Raw genomic sequence first — 18,092 nt, forward strand, 5'->3', positions numbered from 1 at the left:
TTCAGCTACTTAGGCACGATTTTTCCCGAAGATGGTAAATTAAATATGGAAATAGACAGCAGAATCAACAAAGCTGGTATGGTAGGATGTCAATTGAATAAATCCATATGGAATAAGAGAGAAATTAGTTGGAACACTAAATTAGCTGTATACAAGACAGTGTTCAAACCAGTTTTAACTTATGGATCTGAGAGCTGGGTCAGAAGTAAAACACTTGACCAAAGACTAGAGACTGCAGATATGAGTCCTGAGAAAGATTAGAGGAATGAATAGATGGCATCAATGGCAATATCATATTAAAAATGAGGATATTAGGAAAGAATTTAACATTGTTCACATTCAGGAATGCATTAGCAGGGCTAATCTGAGGTGGTATGGTCACTTAAACAGAATGGGCGAGGAAAGTTTAGCAAAACAAGTGTTCTCTGCCAGGTTGGCAGGAAAATGACCCAGAGGAAGACCAAGATATAGATGGATTGATAAGGTACAAAGTGCCTTAGAAATATAAGATCTGACAATGTTGGAGTCTTGACAAGTAACAGACTGATTTGGAGGAAAATTGTAGATAGGGAGTTAGTACTACATGAAAAATTTACATCATTACTATCATATCCTGGCAGGAATTTGATGAGTACACTAACAAGTAGAGAAAAAAATGCCATGTATAAAGCATTGGTAATATCACTCATGGATTACTCAGATTTGATGACCTGGTTTTATAGTAATGTGATTATATTACAGAAGTTGAAAGAATGCAAACTGCAGTATAATGGATCTACTACAGCACTTAAAAGGAACCCTTATGTGCATGTAACTGTCCAAGGAATCCTTGGATTTCATACCCATGATTTCAGGATGCCATCCAGCAAACCCACCTTCAGTTTGTAAGTCTCCTGATAAAGGTTCTTTGCATCCTGGATGGGATTCTAATTCAGCTCATTCCACTCAAAGGACATCTAAAAACCAAATGAGCTACACTACAAAGACTCTGCACTTCAGTGGATAGGCAGGAAAATATAAAAAAGGCAACAGATGTTTTAAGCTAGCAAGATAATACACACAGTGGGGATTGTAAAAAGAATGAGAGGCCATCTCTAGAAATTGACTATATAATTTTATTATCAGAAGAGACTAAATAGATAAAAGAAAAAAGATGTTGCTTATCAGAATTGATTTAGAATGATAAACTGAATTCCTATTCAGAGCAGAAGGTTGTCCCCCCCCCATTTATGTTGAGAGGTTGATCAAGTTATATGTTGGTTACTTATAATTTTACTTATGTTGGTCACCTGTAATTTTCTATTTCAAAACCTGGTTCTGAAAGAGAAAAAGTGTAGTAACATTAGATTTTAATATCCAAGGTATTTTCCCTGGAGAATGAAAGATGACACTAGGTAGAATTGAGTTCTTTGAGTAAGAGAAATTGAGAACATCAATAACAAACCCCATATGTATAGTGATCATTTGACCATGGAAAAGGAACTAAGACTGAAGTTAAATTAAGACTAAAGTTAGGATGTATCAGGAGTGAATAACAACTTTTAGAAAAGGAACTAGGAAACATTTAAAAGCAATTACTAATGCAAAAATAAAAAATATCAAGCATAATTTAATATCGTGTTTATAAATATGCTTCATAATAAATTTAATGGCAATATATATTGAAGAATCTAATTCTAAAAGTACACAAATACCTATGTTTTCAAACATTAAGAAACACTTACTTGAGATCTTCCACAAACAGCTGGATGTTCTTTATAGAAATCTTTTTCAAATGGTTGGAGAGAAATTGAATTCCAGTTTGGTAAAGGTATATTTTTTAAAGGCCGATTGTTTTTCTTTCCTGCAAATCTGGACATATTTCCTCCTCTCATATTTGTGATTTGATTTCTAGAGAAATAAAATAAAAATTAAACATTTAACAAGATATAGGTGGATTGATACAGTAAAAAGCGCCTTAGAAGACAGAAATATAAAATCTGATAATGGAGTCTTGATAGATAACGGATTGTTTATCATCATGTGTATCAAGGATTTAGGACTAGCATGGCCTGTTCCGGCCTTAGAAGTCATCGTTGAATCTGTTATCTCTAATATGCTATTAGAGATAACAGATTGATTTAGAGGAAAATTGTTGATAGGAAGGATGACTCCCCATTTACAGCAATCCGAAATAAGAGGTTCAACCTACAATACATTACTTCCATTTTTTACATAAGCAAAGTGGATATTAGATCCAGCATTATTTCCATGGTTAACTAGAAAGTTGAGGAGAAAGAACCTTGTTAACAAATTTGAAAATGTACAATGTGAAAGAATTCAGTGAATCAGGTAGATTTGCATCATCCATGCAAAGTATCACTTCATGAACTTCAAGATTGATGCCACTTATCTCATTCTAGCATATCATTGCAGTGTTCTTGTAATCTTTCATGTCGCAAGCAAACAGGATGTTTGAAAAAAAAATTCCATTTACTGAAATTCTGTATAATCCTTTCAAAGTTTGTAACTCTAAATCATATCACCTTTCTTTCTCCTGTTTGCTAGTCTGCAGCCTACAAATTCTCAACCTGTCTTCATAATCAATATTGCAATCATTTCTAACCACTCTCTCTCCAATGTATCAGAACCGGAAACCAGACTTACAATAATCCAAGTGAGGTTTTATCAAGGCCTTGAAAGAGACAAAATGACTTATCTTTACATGTCAAGATTTATTTCAGCCTTGCAATTATTTTCGGAATTATAAGCCATCTCTCTCTCTCTGAAGGAACAGCTTTATTTCTACCTAACAGATAATATACTGGACCAAAACCAATGTAAATGCTTTAGGATGCTTCAGATCACCCAGGAGATAATCTTGTTGCCAATAATCTGCAGTGAAGTAAATTCATAGTTGAAACACTGCTGAGGCCACAATTTGTAGTGGATTGAGATGAAATTCATAGATATGGCATGTTAAAAAAAAGTCACCTAACTGACTAAAATGAAAAAAAAAAAAAAACACCATGAGAAGTCAAGCAAAGAGAAAGATTACATGCAGATAAAGGCAATCTTCCTAGAGCCTTACAAATTCAATTCAAACATGTCCTTAGTTCCAACTCAATGATTCATTGCCAATCTCCAGTCTGAAACCACTCCTAACAAACTCAAAATTTAGCTTCAAGCACTGATACTCAGTTTTCCCAAGTTACTACCTTGTGCATCTGATTAGTCCAATGTACCATGTCAGTTTCCAATTTTCTGATCTGTGGCTAATATAAAAATTCTCTTCCACTGTATCAAATTCATATAGTCAATTGCTCTCCTGATGTCACTTCTGAACTGATTTGCTTCAAATTATTCTCCAGTCCATCTGTCCTAATCTTCCTTTAAGATGTTAATCTTTGCAACTCCTTTTTTAACAGTGATCAAGCCAGAAGAGAAGCAATAATTTTATTATACAAGATCAGTTTGTTATATGTTATATTCAGGCAATGACAATCAAGGAAAAGAAGGAGTAGCCATAGCATTCAACACAAAATACGAAGCTAATCTTCTTGCATGGCAGTCAGTCTCAAGTAGAGTAATGTGGGCAAATATGGGAATTGGACAATGAGACTTATTTCTGCCTATGGTCCCACAGAAGGTTCTACTAAAGTAGAAGTGGAGGAATTTTTTGAGGCTTTAGAAAAAGCAACTCACACAATGAAAAATGAAAAGTTGGTCCTTGTTGGGGATCTAAATAGCAGAGTAGGAAATGATTGTGAGACAAAAAAATATTTTGGGAAAATTTAGAGAAAGAGTAAAGCTAATAATAATGGCAAATACCTGTTGGATTTCTGCTGAGGACATGGACTGGTTATTACTAACACCATGTTCCGACATAAATATGTGCACAAATTCACATGGAGAGAAGAGGCTAAGAATAAGAAAAGTCTCATTGACTATGTTATTGTTGATAGTGATATTTTCTCCCTGGTGCAGGACACCAGAGTGTACAGAGGATTTGAAATTGGAAGTGATCACTATTTAGTCTTGAGCAGGATAAAATTGAATTTCATATTGAAAAGAATAACATGTAAGAAAGGTTTAAAGCGAATAAAAGTTGAGCAGCTCTCAGATGTGAACTGTAGACTAAAATACACAAAAATTATTGAAAATAAAATAAAAGAGTTTGAGAACAGGAATCAAACCTTGGAGATTCAGTGGCAAACTCTGAAGAAAACATTGCATTGATTGATTCTACCAGAGAGGCATGTGGTGAGGTTGTCTGTAAGGATAAAAAAATCAGAACTCCCTGGTGGACACAGGAAGTTAAAGAGGCAGTGAAGGAAAAGAAGAAAGCATATCAAAAGTTCCTGGCAAATAAGTCAGCTTTTACTCTTACAGAATACAGAGACAAATGTAAGAAAGCTAAACAGTGTGTAAAACTAGCTAAACAAAAGTCATGGGAGGACTTTGGCAAGAATATAGAAAATAAATATCAAGAAGGTGGTAAGATATTCTGGAGGTTGTTGAAGAAGCTTAGAAATGGTGGAAAGAGTGCTGTAAAAGGAGTTAGAGATGATAAAGGTGACATGAAGACGGTAGAAAAAGATATCCTTGAAGTATGGAGTAATTACTTTGAAAAACTGCTAAATGAAACAAGCAGTGATGACAGCACAGTGGTAAAAAACACTGACCAGGCATGCAGTCAGGAATACATATTCATACTTGAAGTAGAAAAAGTCATCAAAGGCTTGAAATGTGGAAAGGCAGCAGGAGTAGATGATATTCGACCAGAAATGCTGAAGTATGGTGGTATAAAAGTCTTACAGTGGCTGCACTGCATAGTTCAGAAGGTGTGGACAGAGGGACGAATTCCCGATGATTGGAGTAGAGCTCTCATCGTACCCATATATAAAAAGGGAAATAAATCTGAATGTGAGAATTACTGAGGTATTTCCCTACTGAGTGTTCCTAGCAAGATCTATGCAAGTATACTTGAGAAACGGTTGAGAAGAAAAAGCTTGGTGAAGAACAAGCTGGATTCAGGCCAAATAGAGGCTGTCAGGATCAGATCTTCACTTTACGACAAATAGTCGAGAAAGCATGGGAATATAACAAAGATCTGTATTTAAGTTTTGTCGATTTGGAAAAGGCATATGACAAGCTGCCAAGAGAGAAGCTATTCAATACGCTGCAGTTATACGGTGTCAATGGGGCATTGCATCAAGCAATACTTAGTCTTTATTTGAGTTGTAAGTCAGCAGTTAGAATTGAAGTACAGGAAGATGGTTTAATGTTAAATCTGGTGTGAGACAAGGATGTACATTATCCCCTCTGTTATTCATTATCTATATGGATCACATTATGAAGGAATGCGGTATTAAACCTGATATCAAAATTGGAGATGTTAATGTCAGCTCTTTGCTTTATGCGGATGATGTTATACTTCTAAATAAATACGCTACAAGTCTGAAAGATTCTCTGTCTAAATTGAATAGCTGTTGTAATAGATATGGTATGAAGATCAGCAATAAAAAGACAAAGACAATGAAAATAGGCAGAATCATTGAAAATGTCAACTGTGTTGTGAATGGAGAACCTGTGGAACAAGTAAAACATTTCAGCTACTTAGGCACAATTTTTACTGAAGATGGTAAATTAAATATAGAAATAGACAACAGAATCAGCAAAGCTGGTATGGTGGGAAGTCAACTGAATAAATTCATATGGAATAAGAGAGAAATTAGTCGGAACACTAAATTAGCTGTATACAAGACAGTGTTCAAACCAGTTTTAACTTATGGAGCTGGGTCAGAAGTAAAACACTTGACCAAAGACTAGAGACCGCAGATATGAGAGTCCTGAGAAAGATTAGAGGCGTGAACAGATGGCATCAATGGCAATATTAAATATTAAAAATGAGGATATTAGGAAAGAACTTGACATTGTCAGCATCCAGGAATGTGTTAGCAGAGCTAATCTCAGGTGGTATGGTCACTTAAACAGAATGGGCAAGGAAAAATTAGCAAAACAAGTGTTCTCTGCCAAGTTGGCAGGAAAAGGACCCAGAGGAAGACCAAGATATAGGTGGATGGATATGGTACAAAGTGCCTTAGACGATAGAAATATAAGATCTGATAATGTTGGAGTCTTGACAAGTAACAGACTGATTTGGAGGAAAATTGTAGTTAGGAATTTAGTAATGATGTAATTTTTTCATGTAGTACTGTTATATCCTGTACACCCCTTCAGGGTACATGGCAGGAATTTGATGATGATGATCAGTTTGTGATTTTAAACAAAATACCAAACAACATCAATCTTCCTCTCCATAAAAACATACTCTAGCTTTGGATACTATGAAATTATCCCAAATCATCATTATTCATGCTAGAAACACTAATATCTTTCAATAGCCCTTAAGTGCATTGTCCTTTACACAATGTGGAGCATAATCTGGTGGCAATTTCTTCTCACATGAAGCAACTCAGTCTCATACATGTTATGAAATTACAGGAATACCAAGTGGAAATTTTCATGATAATCTTGTTGCCATCATTGGACTGTTTTCAACCAATGCTCTAATTTTTGCAAGTCCACATGTGCATAAAAAAAATTGCAGTCTCAGATTCAATGTGTGGTAACCCCAACAGCAAGTCACAAACTCTAAATTCAACATGCCTAAAATTGATAACATCTTTGTTATAAGATCTTGCACAGTGCATGCTAAATATTTCTATAGCAACATCTTGAAGCTTAATGCACTAACTCTCTGCATCAAGATATGATCTGTAAAATTGCAAGTACTATATTAATTTGCTTAAATCCAAACAGCACAAAAATCCATCATTGCTTGCATGAGTTCAAGTGACTAACAGTAGACAAACACGTGCTCTGCAACTTTATACCAACATCAGTTATCCCACATGACACAGACTAAAAGAGTGTATAAAGTTGGAATGGGTTAAAAGAGGGGTTCCCAACCTTATGCCAGCGGGCACCATGCCGCCCGTCGACCAATTTGTGTGTGCCCGCCGCTGTTCAACTGTGTGCCGTATAGTTTGAAATAACCATACAACAATTCATGGCATGCTATATGACGCATGCGTTAATGACACATGACGAGTATTGAATGCATACAATGTAAAGTAGACGTGCATTCAAAGTTGTTCATTCCAGTTTAAGAACTGGAATATCATCATATTCTCCTAATTATGAAGCACTGGCCAATGAAATGCAATGCCAAAGATCACACTAACTTACATATATATATATGTTTAAATTTTTATATAATGTAAACTTTTAAGTAATAAAACATTTGATTATAATGTAAACTTTGTATGTATTCATTTAACAAACGAATTTAAAAAATTTGCTTGAAAAAATAGATGGTGCCCGTCACCCTATCGGTATTTTAGAATGTGCTCTAGGAAACAAAAAGGTTGGGAACCCCTGGGTTAGAGTAATACTGAAGTGGCAATACTGTAGAAGTAAGTAAATAAAATAAATGATTCATTCAAAATTAAAATTATTGCCAGTTCTTGTGGTGAATTTGAGTGCCAAAAGATAAGGTCTTTTTGGAAGTATTTAATGACAAATCATTTGTGAATCATACAAGTGATTAAGACTGGCACCAATGCACAAAATGGGTGATTTTCACTGTAGCATGTGCAGAATAAATGTATGGCCTTGCAGGACAAGAGATTTATGGAAAGAGAATGAAAATAGAGAATGCATCTGTCAAAAGTGTTTCATGAGTGAATTATAGAAGTGCAAGGAGAGCAAGAAGAATGATAGTGGTGAGTTGAAAGATAAAATGCACGATAATGTAGATGGCAGTGTTTTATAGCAGTATGAGTGACTATACAAATGACAGTAGAAAATTTAAAGAATGACCAGATGATAATGGAAAAGATAGTACTTACTGATATGACACGACTGAAGGAAGGAGTGAAAGGGCATTAAAAAGTGTAAGAATAAAGATAGCAGAAGAGAAGAGTGAACGTTGGATGTTGCCATATGATAGAGGCCAGCTGTGACAGCTATGATTGCAAATTAGTCAGTGCACCTATTGTGCAGGACAAATGGTGTGGAATTTGTGGAGAGAGTTTGATGGAAGGGATTTATAAGATGTAATTGGTGTCAGAAGTCTTGAGAAAGTGTTTTTTTAGAAGCAAAGCCAGGGAAACTAGAATATTGGGGGGGGGGGGACAGGTGAGCAATGGTCTTGGCAACTTAGAGGTGAGTGATACTGATCACATGATGCAAAATAAAGTGCCCCAGGTAACTTGAGTGGGCTAACAGGAGGTTCTGGGATGAAGGGGGGGTATTGCAGTATGTGTACTAAAGCCAGAAGTATTCAAAATAAGGCTAAGTTTTTGGCATGGGTTAGCACAACTTGGCCAAAAGTTAGGCATTATTGAGACTTGATGGTCGAGGGTGATATGGTCATAGGAATATACTGCAAGGGATATGATGTCTTCGGAGAGAGAAGGAACAGGATGGGGGGGGGGGGCATTTTGCTAATGATAGAGGAATTAAAGTCAAAAAGAGTAGAAGTGCATCATGGGGACAGGGATTTAGAGGGCAATTCATTTGAGACTGATGTGAGATTAATTCTGACCTATCAGTAACTGGTGTGGTAGTAAAGATTTTAGAGAAGTTGGTAAGAACTCACATACAGAAATGGGTAGACAAGCTATACTCAACAAGGAGCAACATGGGTGGTTTACAAAAGGAAGTAAATGTTTTAGCAACTTGCTCATATTTTATAATAATGTCACAGCTGAGTTGGATAAAGAGAATGGATACGCTAAGACTGTTAGATTTTGCTAAGGCATTTGACAGGACTGGAATATAAACTCTTGACTTAGATCAGTGGGCCATTGTTGTTTAATCAATACATTAATGACTAAGAAAGGTCTAACATGAGATGTGCTATTGTTTGCCAATGATGCAAAGATACACAGGGCAATCAGGGATGATACTAAAATCCAGCACTTATAAAATTATATCAATGGGCTGGAAATTTAGGCAAACAAAAATAGCTGTCAGTTTAATGTTAGTAAGTGTAAAGTTATTCCTTTTGGCGTGATGAGATTTCCAGCATCATATTATATTTACAGGGAAATGCCACAAGAAACTGATGAGGCAAGGGATGTTGACATAATGGTGGATAGAAATTTGAATTTCAAAGGTCACATAGCAAAAGCTGCAAATACAACTCAGAGGATAATAGTAATGTTGAAGCAAACCTTGACATGTTAAGCAAAAGTTATTTTATCTCTTTTTAATATCGATATCCAAATATTGATTGGGTATCTCATAAGAATGAAAATGAATTTATTGAGCTGTTCTGTTGCAGGATAACTTCCTCAAGCAGCATGTGACAGCAGGAACTCCAGGTCAGAGTGTGAGATTTGATTATAGCGTAAAGGAAATTTCAATTAAAGACGTAACATCCAGTGGTAACAGCGATCATGTGGTACTCACTTGGGAAGTGACTAAGTTTATGAATGTTCCATTCACAAAATGTTACATACTGCCTGGTTGGTGCATCCACTCTCCAGTCAAAAGGCTGCAGGTTCAAATCCTGCCATGGTGGATGGTAGATGGCATTTGTGTAGATAATGGTAGTTGCAGTTGGTGAATTGAGTGGCATAGACAGAGTTGTAGAGTAGGTACCCTCCCTCAACGAGTCTATATGTATGTCATGTAATAATAATAATAAAAGAACTACAAAGCAAGAAATTATGACCAATTGAGGAGTATACAGAGTTCAGTGGAATGGGATCAGTTGCTGGATAGGAATATCCACAGTGCATGGGGAAGCACTTAAACAATACTTAAATGATGCAATATGAGAATGTGTCACGAGAATTCAAAGAATAAATAGGGTAAAGAGTCAAATGGATGTGTAATCTTATTAAGCAAGAGATTCGTACGAAAAGGATGTGGAAGGAGTACCGTGTGCATAAAGATGATGCCTGTTGTGAAAAATTATAAGCGGTAGGCTAGATTAGTCAGTTATCACAGAAATTATACAGAAAGCAAAGTCTGAGTATGAAAAGAAACTGGCTCTGCATTCTAAAGACAACCAACAAGAATTCTATCGATATGCTGCAAGTAAAAAGAATGAATATGAAAGAATAACTCTTCTAAATGCAAATAGTGTGATTGAGGGTAACAGATGCAGAAGAGGTTGTTCAATTAATGAGGGTGAGAACATTCAGATGTATGAGAACAAGATATTAGAGCTGTTGCACAAACAATAAGAATTCAGCAATGTGGAACTAATTGGATATCAGCTGAACTGTATTCCTTTCACTAGGCTGTTTAACATGAGTCTCAGAACAGGGAATATTCCACAGGAATGGAAAGAATTATTATTATTATTCAAGCCTAAATGTAGTCAAAACTCATCGTCCTAGTAAATAGATGTTAAACAGATGTACTAAAGAACGGAGCTGTCAGTTCTTTAGCACATTCTCTCAAAACCCATGGTGAAATATCATCCAGTCCCAAGCTTTACTGATATCCAGAGTACTCATTATTTGGAATGCACTCTCATCTTGCACTTCCAAACCTTGAACCTGCCCAATCCCTCTAGTATTAAAACTTACATCTCGAGGATGAAATACTCCAATAAAGTATTCATTGAACAATTTCACTATCTTCTACATCAGTCACTATTCCCATTTTTATCCCACAATGTCATTCTTCCACAATCATTTCTGCTCCTACTGGCCACATAGCTAAAAAATTCTCTAGGATTTTCTTTAGATCTTAGGGCCAATCTCTCTCTTATTCCAGTTTTGCCTTACTATACTAGTCACACTGGCCTGAGTCTTATATTCTTCATGCACCTACTCTCCACCCTTCTCCTTGTATCTCTTCCATAACCTCTTTTTCACCAGCAGTTCCTGTTCGATATTGTTTGTCATCCACTTAACACCAAATTGTATCTTCTTCACTCGTGAAATACAGCTTACTATTGCTGCTAACAAATATTCCTTCACAATTTCCCAAACACTAATAATACCCTGGTCTTCTAATTCCATCCTCTATGGAACTGCTCCAACTTGATATCTGACTATTATAATCACCTACATTCCCTTCTCTTTGATACCCATGCATGTATATTCATCTTCCAAGTCAAAACCACATGGTCACTCTCTCCAACTGAGGGGGGGGGGAATGCCATCTCTCAGTTATTAACTCTTCTGATGCTATGACCAAATCCAACTATTGAACCTCTTGTTCCCTCTAATTACATGTTGCCGAAGACATTTGTCTCATGAATTCTAGAAATTCCATTCCCTTATTAATACATGCATTTTCCTCTTCCCTGCTGTAGTTAAAATCTCCCATAACAATCATTCTTCTTGCACTTGCAAAGCTCAACTGTCTAAATATCTCCTCCTCCCCACCCCTCTGTGCTCCTTGTCTTGTAGCAACACCCCAATAAATATCCTGCCTTCACACCATATGCTTTCAAAACCATTAGTGTCACTGCCTTCCAAAGCGTCCATTCTTAAAGGACATATTATTATTACTTCATGACACCTCCATGGAGGCCAAAGACTCATCCCAGGAGGACACCTACTGTGCAACACTGTCTCCACCACTACACCGAACCTCTACTACCAATTATCCACTTAAGTCAACACTTATCATAAGCAGTACTCCACTACATTTTCCCTTCCTATCCTGCCGAAAAATGCTGTACCCTGCTACTTCTATTCCTGTCATTATATCATCTTCCATCAACCACATCTCAGAGATCCCAATAATCTTTAGCTAGGCTGATGCTATCAGCACTACCAATTCCTCTCCTTTATTCTGGATACTCCTAGCATTAGTATAAAACATAAAAATGTCACTTGCTATACCTATCATTATCCCTCCCCCAGGTTCCATGGACTCAGTGTTACCCGACAATGTCCCCCCACCAAGAGGCCACCCCCCCTGGAAATTTTAGTTTTCCAGCATTGACACACTGACTTGTTCAGAAAACAGCAATCTCTCTAGATGCATATGTCCTCATTCAAATACAAGCAGTGTCTTGCATGTAGTTCCTCTCTGTCCTCAAATGCCCTCTAAGCACCCACATATTCCAATCCTCTCTTCTGACACATTCTAGCTATTATGCTATTCATTATTACTGCTCTTTTGCTCAGCTCGTCGTATCTGGGAACACACACACTATCTTTCCTCTATGCGTTTTTTTTTTTTTTTTTTTTTTTTTTGTATAACCTCAAGCATGAATCTTACATCTCTTGCCACTTGATTTACAGTGCCTCTGAAGCCTCACATCCACCATTTCGCCCTGCTTAATTACCTAGCAACACTTTCTATCATTCCTCCTGGCAAACACTCCTCTGCCATCCATCTTTCACACCACAGATCAGAGTCTCCATACGTCACCTCTTACTTAAAGGGACATCAGATAAAATAAACAGAATACTATAAAAATACAACCTCAAAGCCACCTTTAAACCTCCTGCAAAATTAAAAAGCTCCACATTAAATATAACTACCCACGGAACCTTTCTCCCTATAAACAGGACTGTAGATAATCCAGAATCTTAAATCTAATATAACAATTGGCATGTTAAACTAAGACATCATTTTACTGTAAGAAAACTATATGAAAGAATGTTTCTCTTGTTATCTTAAACAGAATTTAGCTTTGATGTAGTTTCTAAATAATTAATTTTATCTTTTTTTTTTATTATATTTTCACTCAGTAGAATAATCGTTCATTACATAATCAAATCATTGTCTCTTTAGCATACTGCGTGAAATGTAACTCAGCTCATCTTTGTATATACTCCAGATGATAACCTTAATATGAAGGTTGTAGCGTCGGGAAATTAAAATAGTTATTTATAACACGGTTGCAAAGTCCATAATTTCTAAAATGAAAAATTGAATTAATAAACATATTTAGTAAAGTGGCACTCTCTATGGGGTATTGTTAGTTAGCCTTAGATTCAAGGACACTGAATCATTGATGCAGATAACGCAGTGTATGTGCAAAATACTTTGTCACATGAATCACATGTTCCCAGCCAACTATTTAAGAATGCTGCTGGTCAATAATCACTAGTGTTGATCACAATGGGAAAAACAATCATTTGGAGTTTGATAAAGGACTTATTGTGTGTGCCCATCTGTCTGGAAACACCATTTTGAAAACAGCAGAATTGACTGGTTTTTCAAAAGGTGAGATATCCCAGGTGTTTAATCAGAGGAAACATAACTTGCATTGCTTGTCTAAAAGGCATAACTGTGGTCCTAAAGCACTCTGTCAGGAACGAGATTGCCATCATCTGAGAAGGCTTATATGGACAAACAGAACTTCCTGTGTGCAGCAATTGACCAAAGCATTTAATGAAGGCTGTTCCCAACCTATATCTCACCAAACTATGAAAAGGAAATCGAAGAGAATTGGTACTGGCAATCGCAAGCCAAACAGAAACCAATTGATTTGTGCAAAGTTTCTAATTCAGTGACTGGTATGTGTGGTTTCACCACCAAAAACCTTGTGGCTTCTGAGTAAACACAAATAATAAACATAAGATCAGCAAGTTGACCAAGTGTTTAGCATATCTGCTCTCCAGCAAAAAGGTTGCAGGTTCGAATCCTACTGTGGGCATGGATGTTTGGCATTGGTGGAGATGATAGTTGTGATTCGTTGGTGGAGACAGTTGTAGAGTAGGTGCATTCCCTCAATGAGTCCGTGGACTCCCTGGAGGAGCCATGTATTAATATTTGATCTCTCGATCAGATTACCATATTCGATAAGTGTCAAGCTCCCTGCAATGTAATGGGAGGATTTACATTTCACAGCTGGAATTTAAAACAAAAATAAGTGGTATAGTCATAATATTCTCATCAAATGAGAGTTAACCTCGCTTTAACAAACACCAACTATTCTTGGATACATTAAATCAATATTAATGAAATTTTTCCTTGCCTAAAACTTGGACATTTATATACATTTAGAGACTACTTGGAGTAGTGCAATGAGATGAGAAACTGCAAGGGAAGGATGATAATAGTGCCTGGGAAGTTGTCAAGGGGAGTTTAAAGGAAGTAACAAATTTTTTTATATATTTATCCCACACGTGAGAAGTATAAGAACCTACAGTACATCTGTGCCGTGTGTGAGGCGAGACTGCATTACTGTGCAATCCATTACTACTTTTTATAAACATCTATTGACCATTTCCCATGCATTATTAGCATCCTTCCAGTTTCATGAGGATAAATCAAGTAAGAATTAAATAGATAATCATGCTGGATGCTGCAAAATACTGTTGGTAAATTTAAAGAGAAAGATAATCAGCTTAATCAACAGAAAATTGACTGAGATAGCTAAAGTAACCCCAAAGATTTCTTTCAGCATGTGGCAAATAAAAGGATGTGGTAAAATAATTTTAATGAATGCTGATGGTAGAGAGAGAGAGAGAGATGACTCTCTCTCTATAGTTGATTTACTGATCATCCAAGAATATTACCTCCATGGAGTCCAGACTCACAGACAGCTGAACACTCAGAAACCAAATACTATCTTGCCTTGAATACATTCAAATGTTGGAGCACTAGCCATCAATTCTGGCAAATGCATTCCACTCATTTGACACCTGCAAAACAAATCTTTTCACTTTCATAGATGACCAGTGTACAGCATCCAGAGATGACCTTTCAGTCATCACCTATTATCCTATGCAATAATTTCTCCATATTTATTTCATAGGCTCCTCAACAACTTATACAATCACAGCACCACTCCACCTCCTATTTGCCAAGCTCTAACAACAAGATTTCTTGTCGTTGGAGCTTTCCTCGTACTCATATTCCAGCGTTCTAAGGGAGCCTCAGTCATTTGCCTCTACGCTTGTCTTAGCTCTGACAGGATCACAAGGGAGTGGAAAGAAAGGAAATTATTTCTGTTGCATCAAGCAGACTACAAAATGGAGGCAGTAAATTATCGACTGGTTAGCATCTCAGTGGTGGTGATCAAGATATTGGAGAAACTGGTTCAAGGTAAAATTCAGGAAAGTAAGTGTATGGGGAGAAGTATGGTTTTGAAGAGTAGGTCAAGGTCGCCTCAGTAACTTACACTGCATAATTATAATTACTTTTATCCTGGAGTTAAATTGCTACTAATGTGTAGCCATTACTAATGGCTACACATTAGTAATGCTGGATTTGTAAATGGTATTTAACAGGATACCACATGGAACAATTACATAAATCGGACCAAATGGTCCAATTTATGTAACATATGAAGCTGGTAATCAAGTCTAAAAAAAACACACCTTCTCCAAAAACTTAGAAATAAAGAAGCGACGTCAAATAAGGGAGATGAAATTGTTACATTAAACTGAGTTCATACGCATACAAATAATTGGAATAAATGAAACATTGTCAGATAAGAATAATAGCCTAGTAAAAATAGACGGGTATGATGTTATTTGAGGATAGAAAGGATAGCAAGGAATTATGTCCCCACAAGTGGTAGTGGTTTGGAAGTAGTACAATATGAGAGATTAACAGGATGAAATGGTTAGGTGGGCGTTTCTATAGGATGACAAATGTATAGGAAATGGCAAGAAAATGTATAGGCAACTTGGTTTAATGAATAAGGGACAGCAATATTGATGGAATGAAGAGATAATGTTAAAGAATAAGGAAAATGAATTTGAATTCTTAAAGGAATACCATCTTGGGCAACATGTACTGGAGAGCATGAGGGTTAAGTCAGATCTGATCATATCAGAGGACGTACTTATGGAGTGTAATCTTCCACCATATGGTGAGAGTGACCATGAAGTGATCACATGGGTCATTGCCAGTCATATGGGAACGTCTGTCAAGAAAGAATATATGTGGAACTACACGGCCAATGTTTATGAAAAGCGTAGGAGAGAGAGATTGCTGTGATTATGCCAAAAGTGAAAAGGCAAAATAAAGTAAGAGCAAACATGAAATGCAGATGGATCAACACAAGAGAAAGGTTGGTAATCAGTTACATAAAGACTATAACGGGTGATTCAGAAAAGACAGCAAAAGTGTAGTATAATCAGAAACTTATTTAATAAATAGGTTTACTTATTTCCTCATTCCAAGTTAACAATACAGCAGGACTTGACAATATATCATGGTGAACTGAATTTGAATGGAATGTTCGAGATTTAACGTCATCCTGTTTGACATGACTCTTGCAACAGGGAAAATTCTGCAGGAGTGGGAAAATTTTTTCTACTTCACTAAGGGGTTAAGATGGGCTCCAAATTATAGGCAAATATAATTTGCAGAATTGAGTTGATAACAGTATTCTCAATTATGAGGTCATCATGGTTGTTAGTAGGAGGCATGTTGCAATACATAAGATTTACTAAAATAAGGTGATCAATTCACTACATCCACAACTGTAAAGTTGGATTTCTCAAAAGCCTTTGACAAATTGCCACAGGAAAAACTAAATTGAAATGGATGGAACTAAATAAGAGACTAGTAAGTTGGAGGATAGGTAATTGCCTTTCAGATATAAGCAGGTTGTGTGAGGTGTGGTATCCCAAAAGAGGAAGGTCATTAGCATAGTACCACAGGGATCAGTCTAAATTGGTACCATTATTGTTTAACTGAAAATTAACGATATTGAGATATGCCTAAATGGGGATTTCAGTAGTTTGCTGATGTAAAGTTGGGACTAACTCTTAACTTCCAATTCTGTCTTTAGCCAATGTCCACTAATCATATCAAACCTTTGTAGATCATCCTTCCATTTTGTTTTTTTGGTGACTTTTTTTTATTCCTTCTGCTTTCTGCAAAATTTCCCTGTCTCAGAAGCTTACATAAGTATAATCATGTTTCGAATTATTCTAGAGAAAAGCCTTAAACGAGAACTCTTTTAAATGAAACTATATTAGGAATATAAATTAAAATTAAGCTTCTTAGCGAAAACATTATCATAAATAAATGTAATGATCGATCCAAAAAAAAACAAAAATTCTAAATTAATTTTAGCTTTTTAGATGAGTTAATATTTTTTCAAATATTGATTTCGGCGCAATGGCTACTCGTTCTCATAAGCCTGAATTATGCGCAATTGCGTATTTTCATTCAAGTTAAATGTTCCTACAGCTATTTTCCAATCATGTCTAATTAGGTTTTTTTTTTTCTCTCTTCTTGAAACCGGTGAAGTAATCCATAACGGAAAACTCAATTACTTAAGATTCATAAATGACATCAAGCAATGACGTAATGCCAAATTCAAGATCAGCGAGGCATTCTGTTTCCTAGCAAACAGAATATGCGCCATCTTGGAAATTGCTCGTTCAAAAATACAATAATTGACGAACTTCACAGCCGCCATTTTTCGGACTTAAGATAATTTCTTCATTATAAAACAATATGAACAATCAATTGATCATTTCTCATAAAATGATAATAACAAAACCAAATATTAAAGTTTAACTTTAAGTAGTAAAACTAATAGCTGTTTCACATCTCACGAATTTTAAAATGATTTCGTGATTTTATACAAATTACGGTATTAAATTCCAATCGATAACTTCAGACGTGAAACAACAGCTATTAGTTTTACTATTAAATGTAAAACCTTAGTGATATTTGATTCGTGTAGACAATGATGAATCGACTGCGCAAATGATCTCACTGATTTAAATTCTTTACTACTAAAAATTTCTGATTAACAACGTACTGAAATTAACAATCAAAAAAATAAGGTTTAACTTACATGAGAAAGTCTTAGAAATTTTCAGAATGTGCGGCTCCAAATATGCTCTCAATCGTCAAAAGCCTGGGAATAAACCACGGAAACGTCACTTTAACTCGTGGCAACCGCAGGAAAAAGGAACGAAACCGGTTAACTACTAAGCAATAAAGGGAATACGGTACAGTTGCACAATAAAATTAATCCACTTAGGGGTCGCTGTTAGCATCAGAAAAAGAGATAGACAAATATATTATTTTATATAAATATAGGAAACACATAGTAAAGTTTGTTAAATGTGAATTGCAACGATTATATAGTATGTATATTAAAATAACATGGACCATCTCATAATGATAATAAAATAGTGTGG

The 18,092-nt window shown here is 35.9% G+C and overlaps 1 protein-coding gene across 3 annotated transcripts in view; it reads right to left on the reverse strand.

Moving 5' to 3' along the window:
* The window catches only part of LOC150105225 (uncharacterized), a 107,050-nt gene extending 89,172 nt beyond the window's left edge, over positions 1–17,878 (reverse strand). For all 3 annotated transcript variants that reach the window (XR_016548565.1, XR_016548566.1, XM_090395545.1), the window contains exons 1-2: positions 17,744–17,878; positions 1,725–1,890 (exon numbers count right to left, since the gene is read on the reverse strand). Coding sequence is in view for 1 of the 3 variants with exons in the window: in XM_090395545.1 (XP_090251671.1) it covers positions 1,725–1,874 (150 nt within the window). In the remaining 2 variants the exon portion in view is untranslated. The remainder of the gene's footprint in view (positions 1–1,724; positions 1,891–17,743) is intronic.
* Between the last annotated feature and the right edge of the window lie 214 nt (positions 17,879–18,092).

This window comes from Typopeltis vanoorti, chromosome 7, assembly GCF_054136105.1.
Source record: "Typopeltis vanoorti isolate ZY-2024b chromosome 7, IOZ_Tvanoo_1.0, whole genome shotgun sequence".
Lineage (NCBI taxonomy): Eukaryota > Metazoa > Arthropoda > Arachnida > Uropygi > Thelyphonidae > Typopeltis > Typopeltis vanoorti.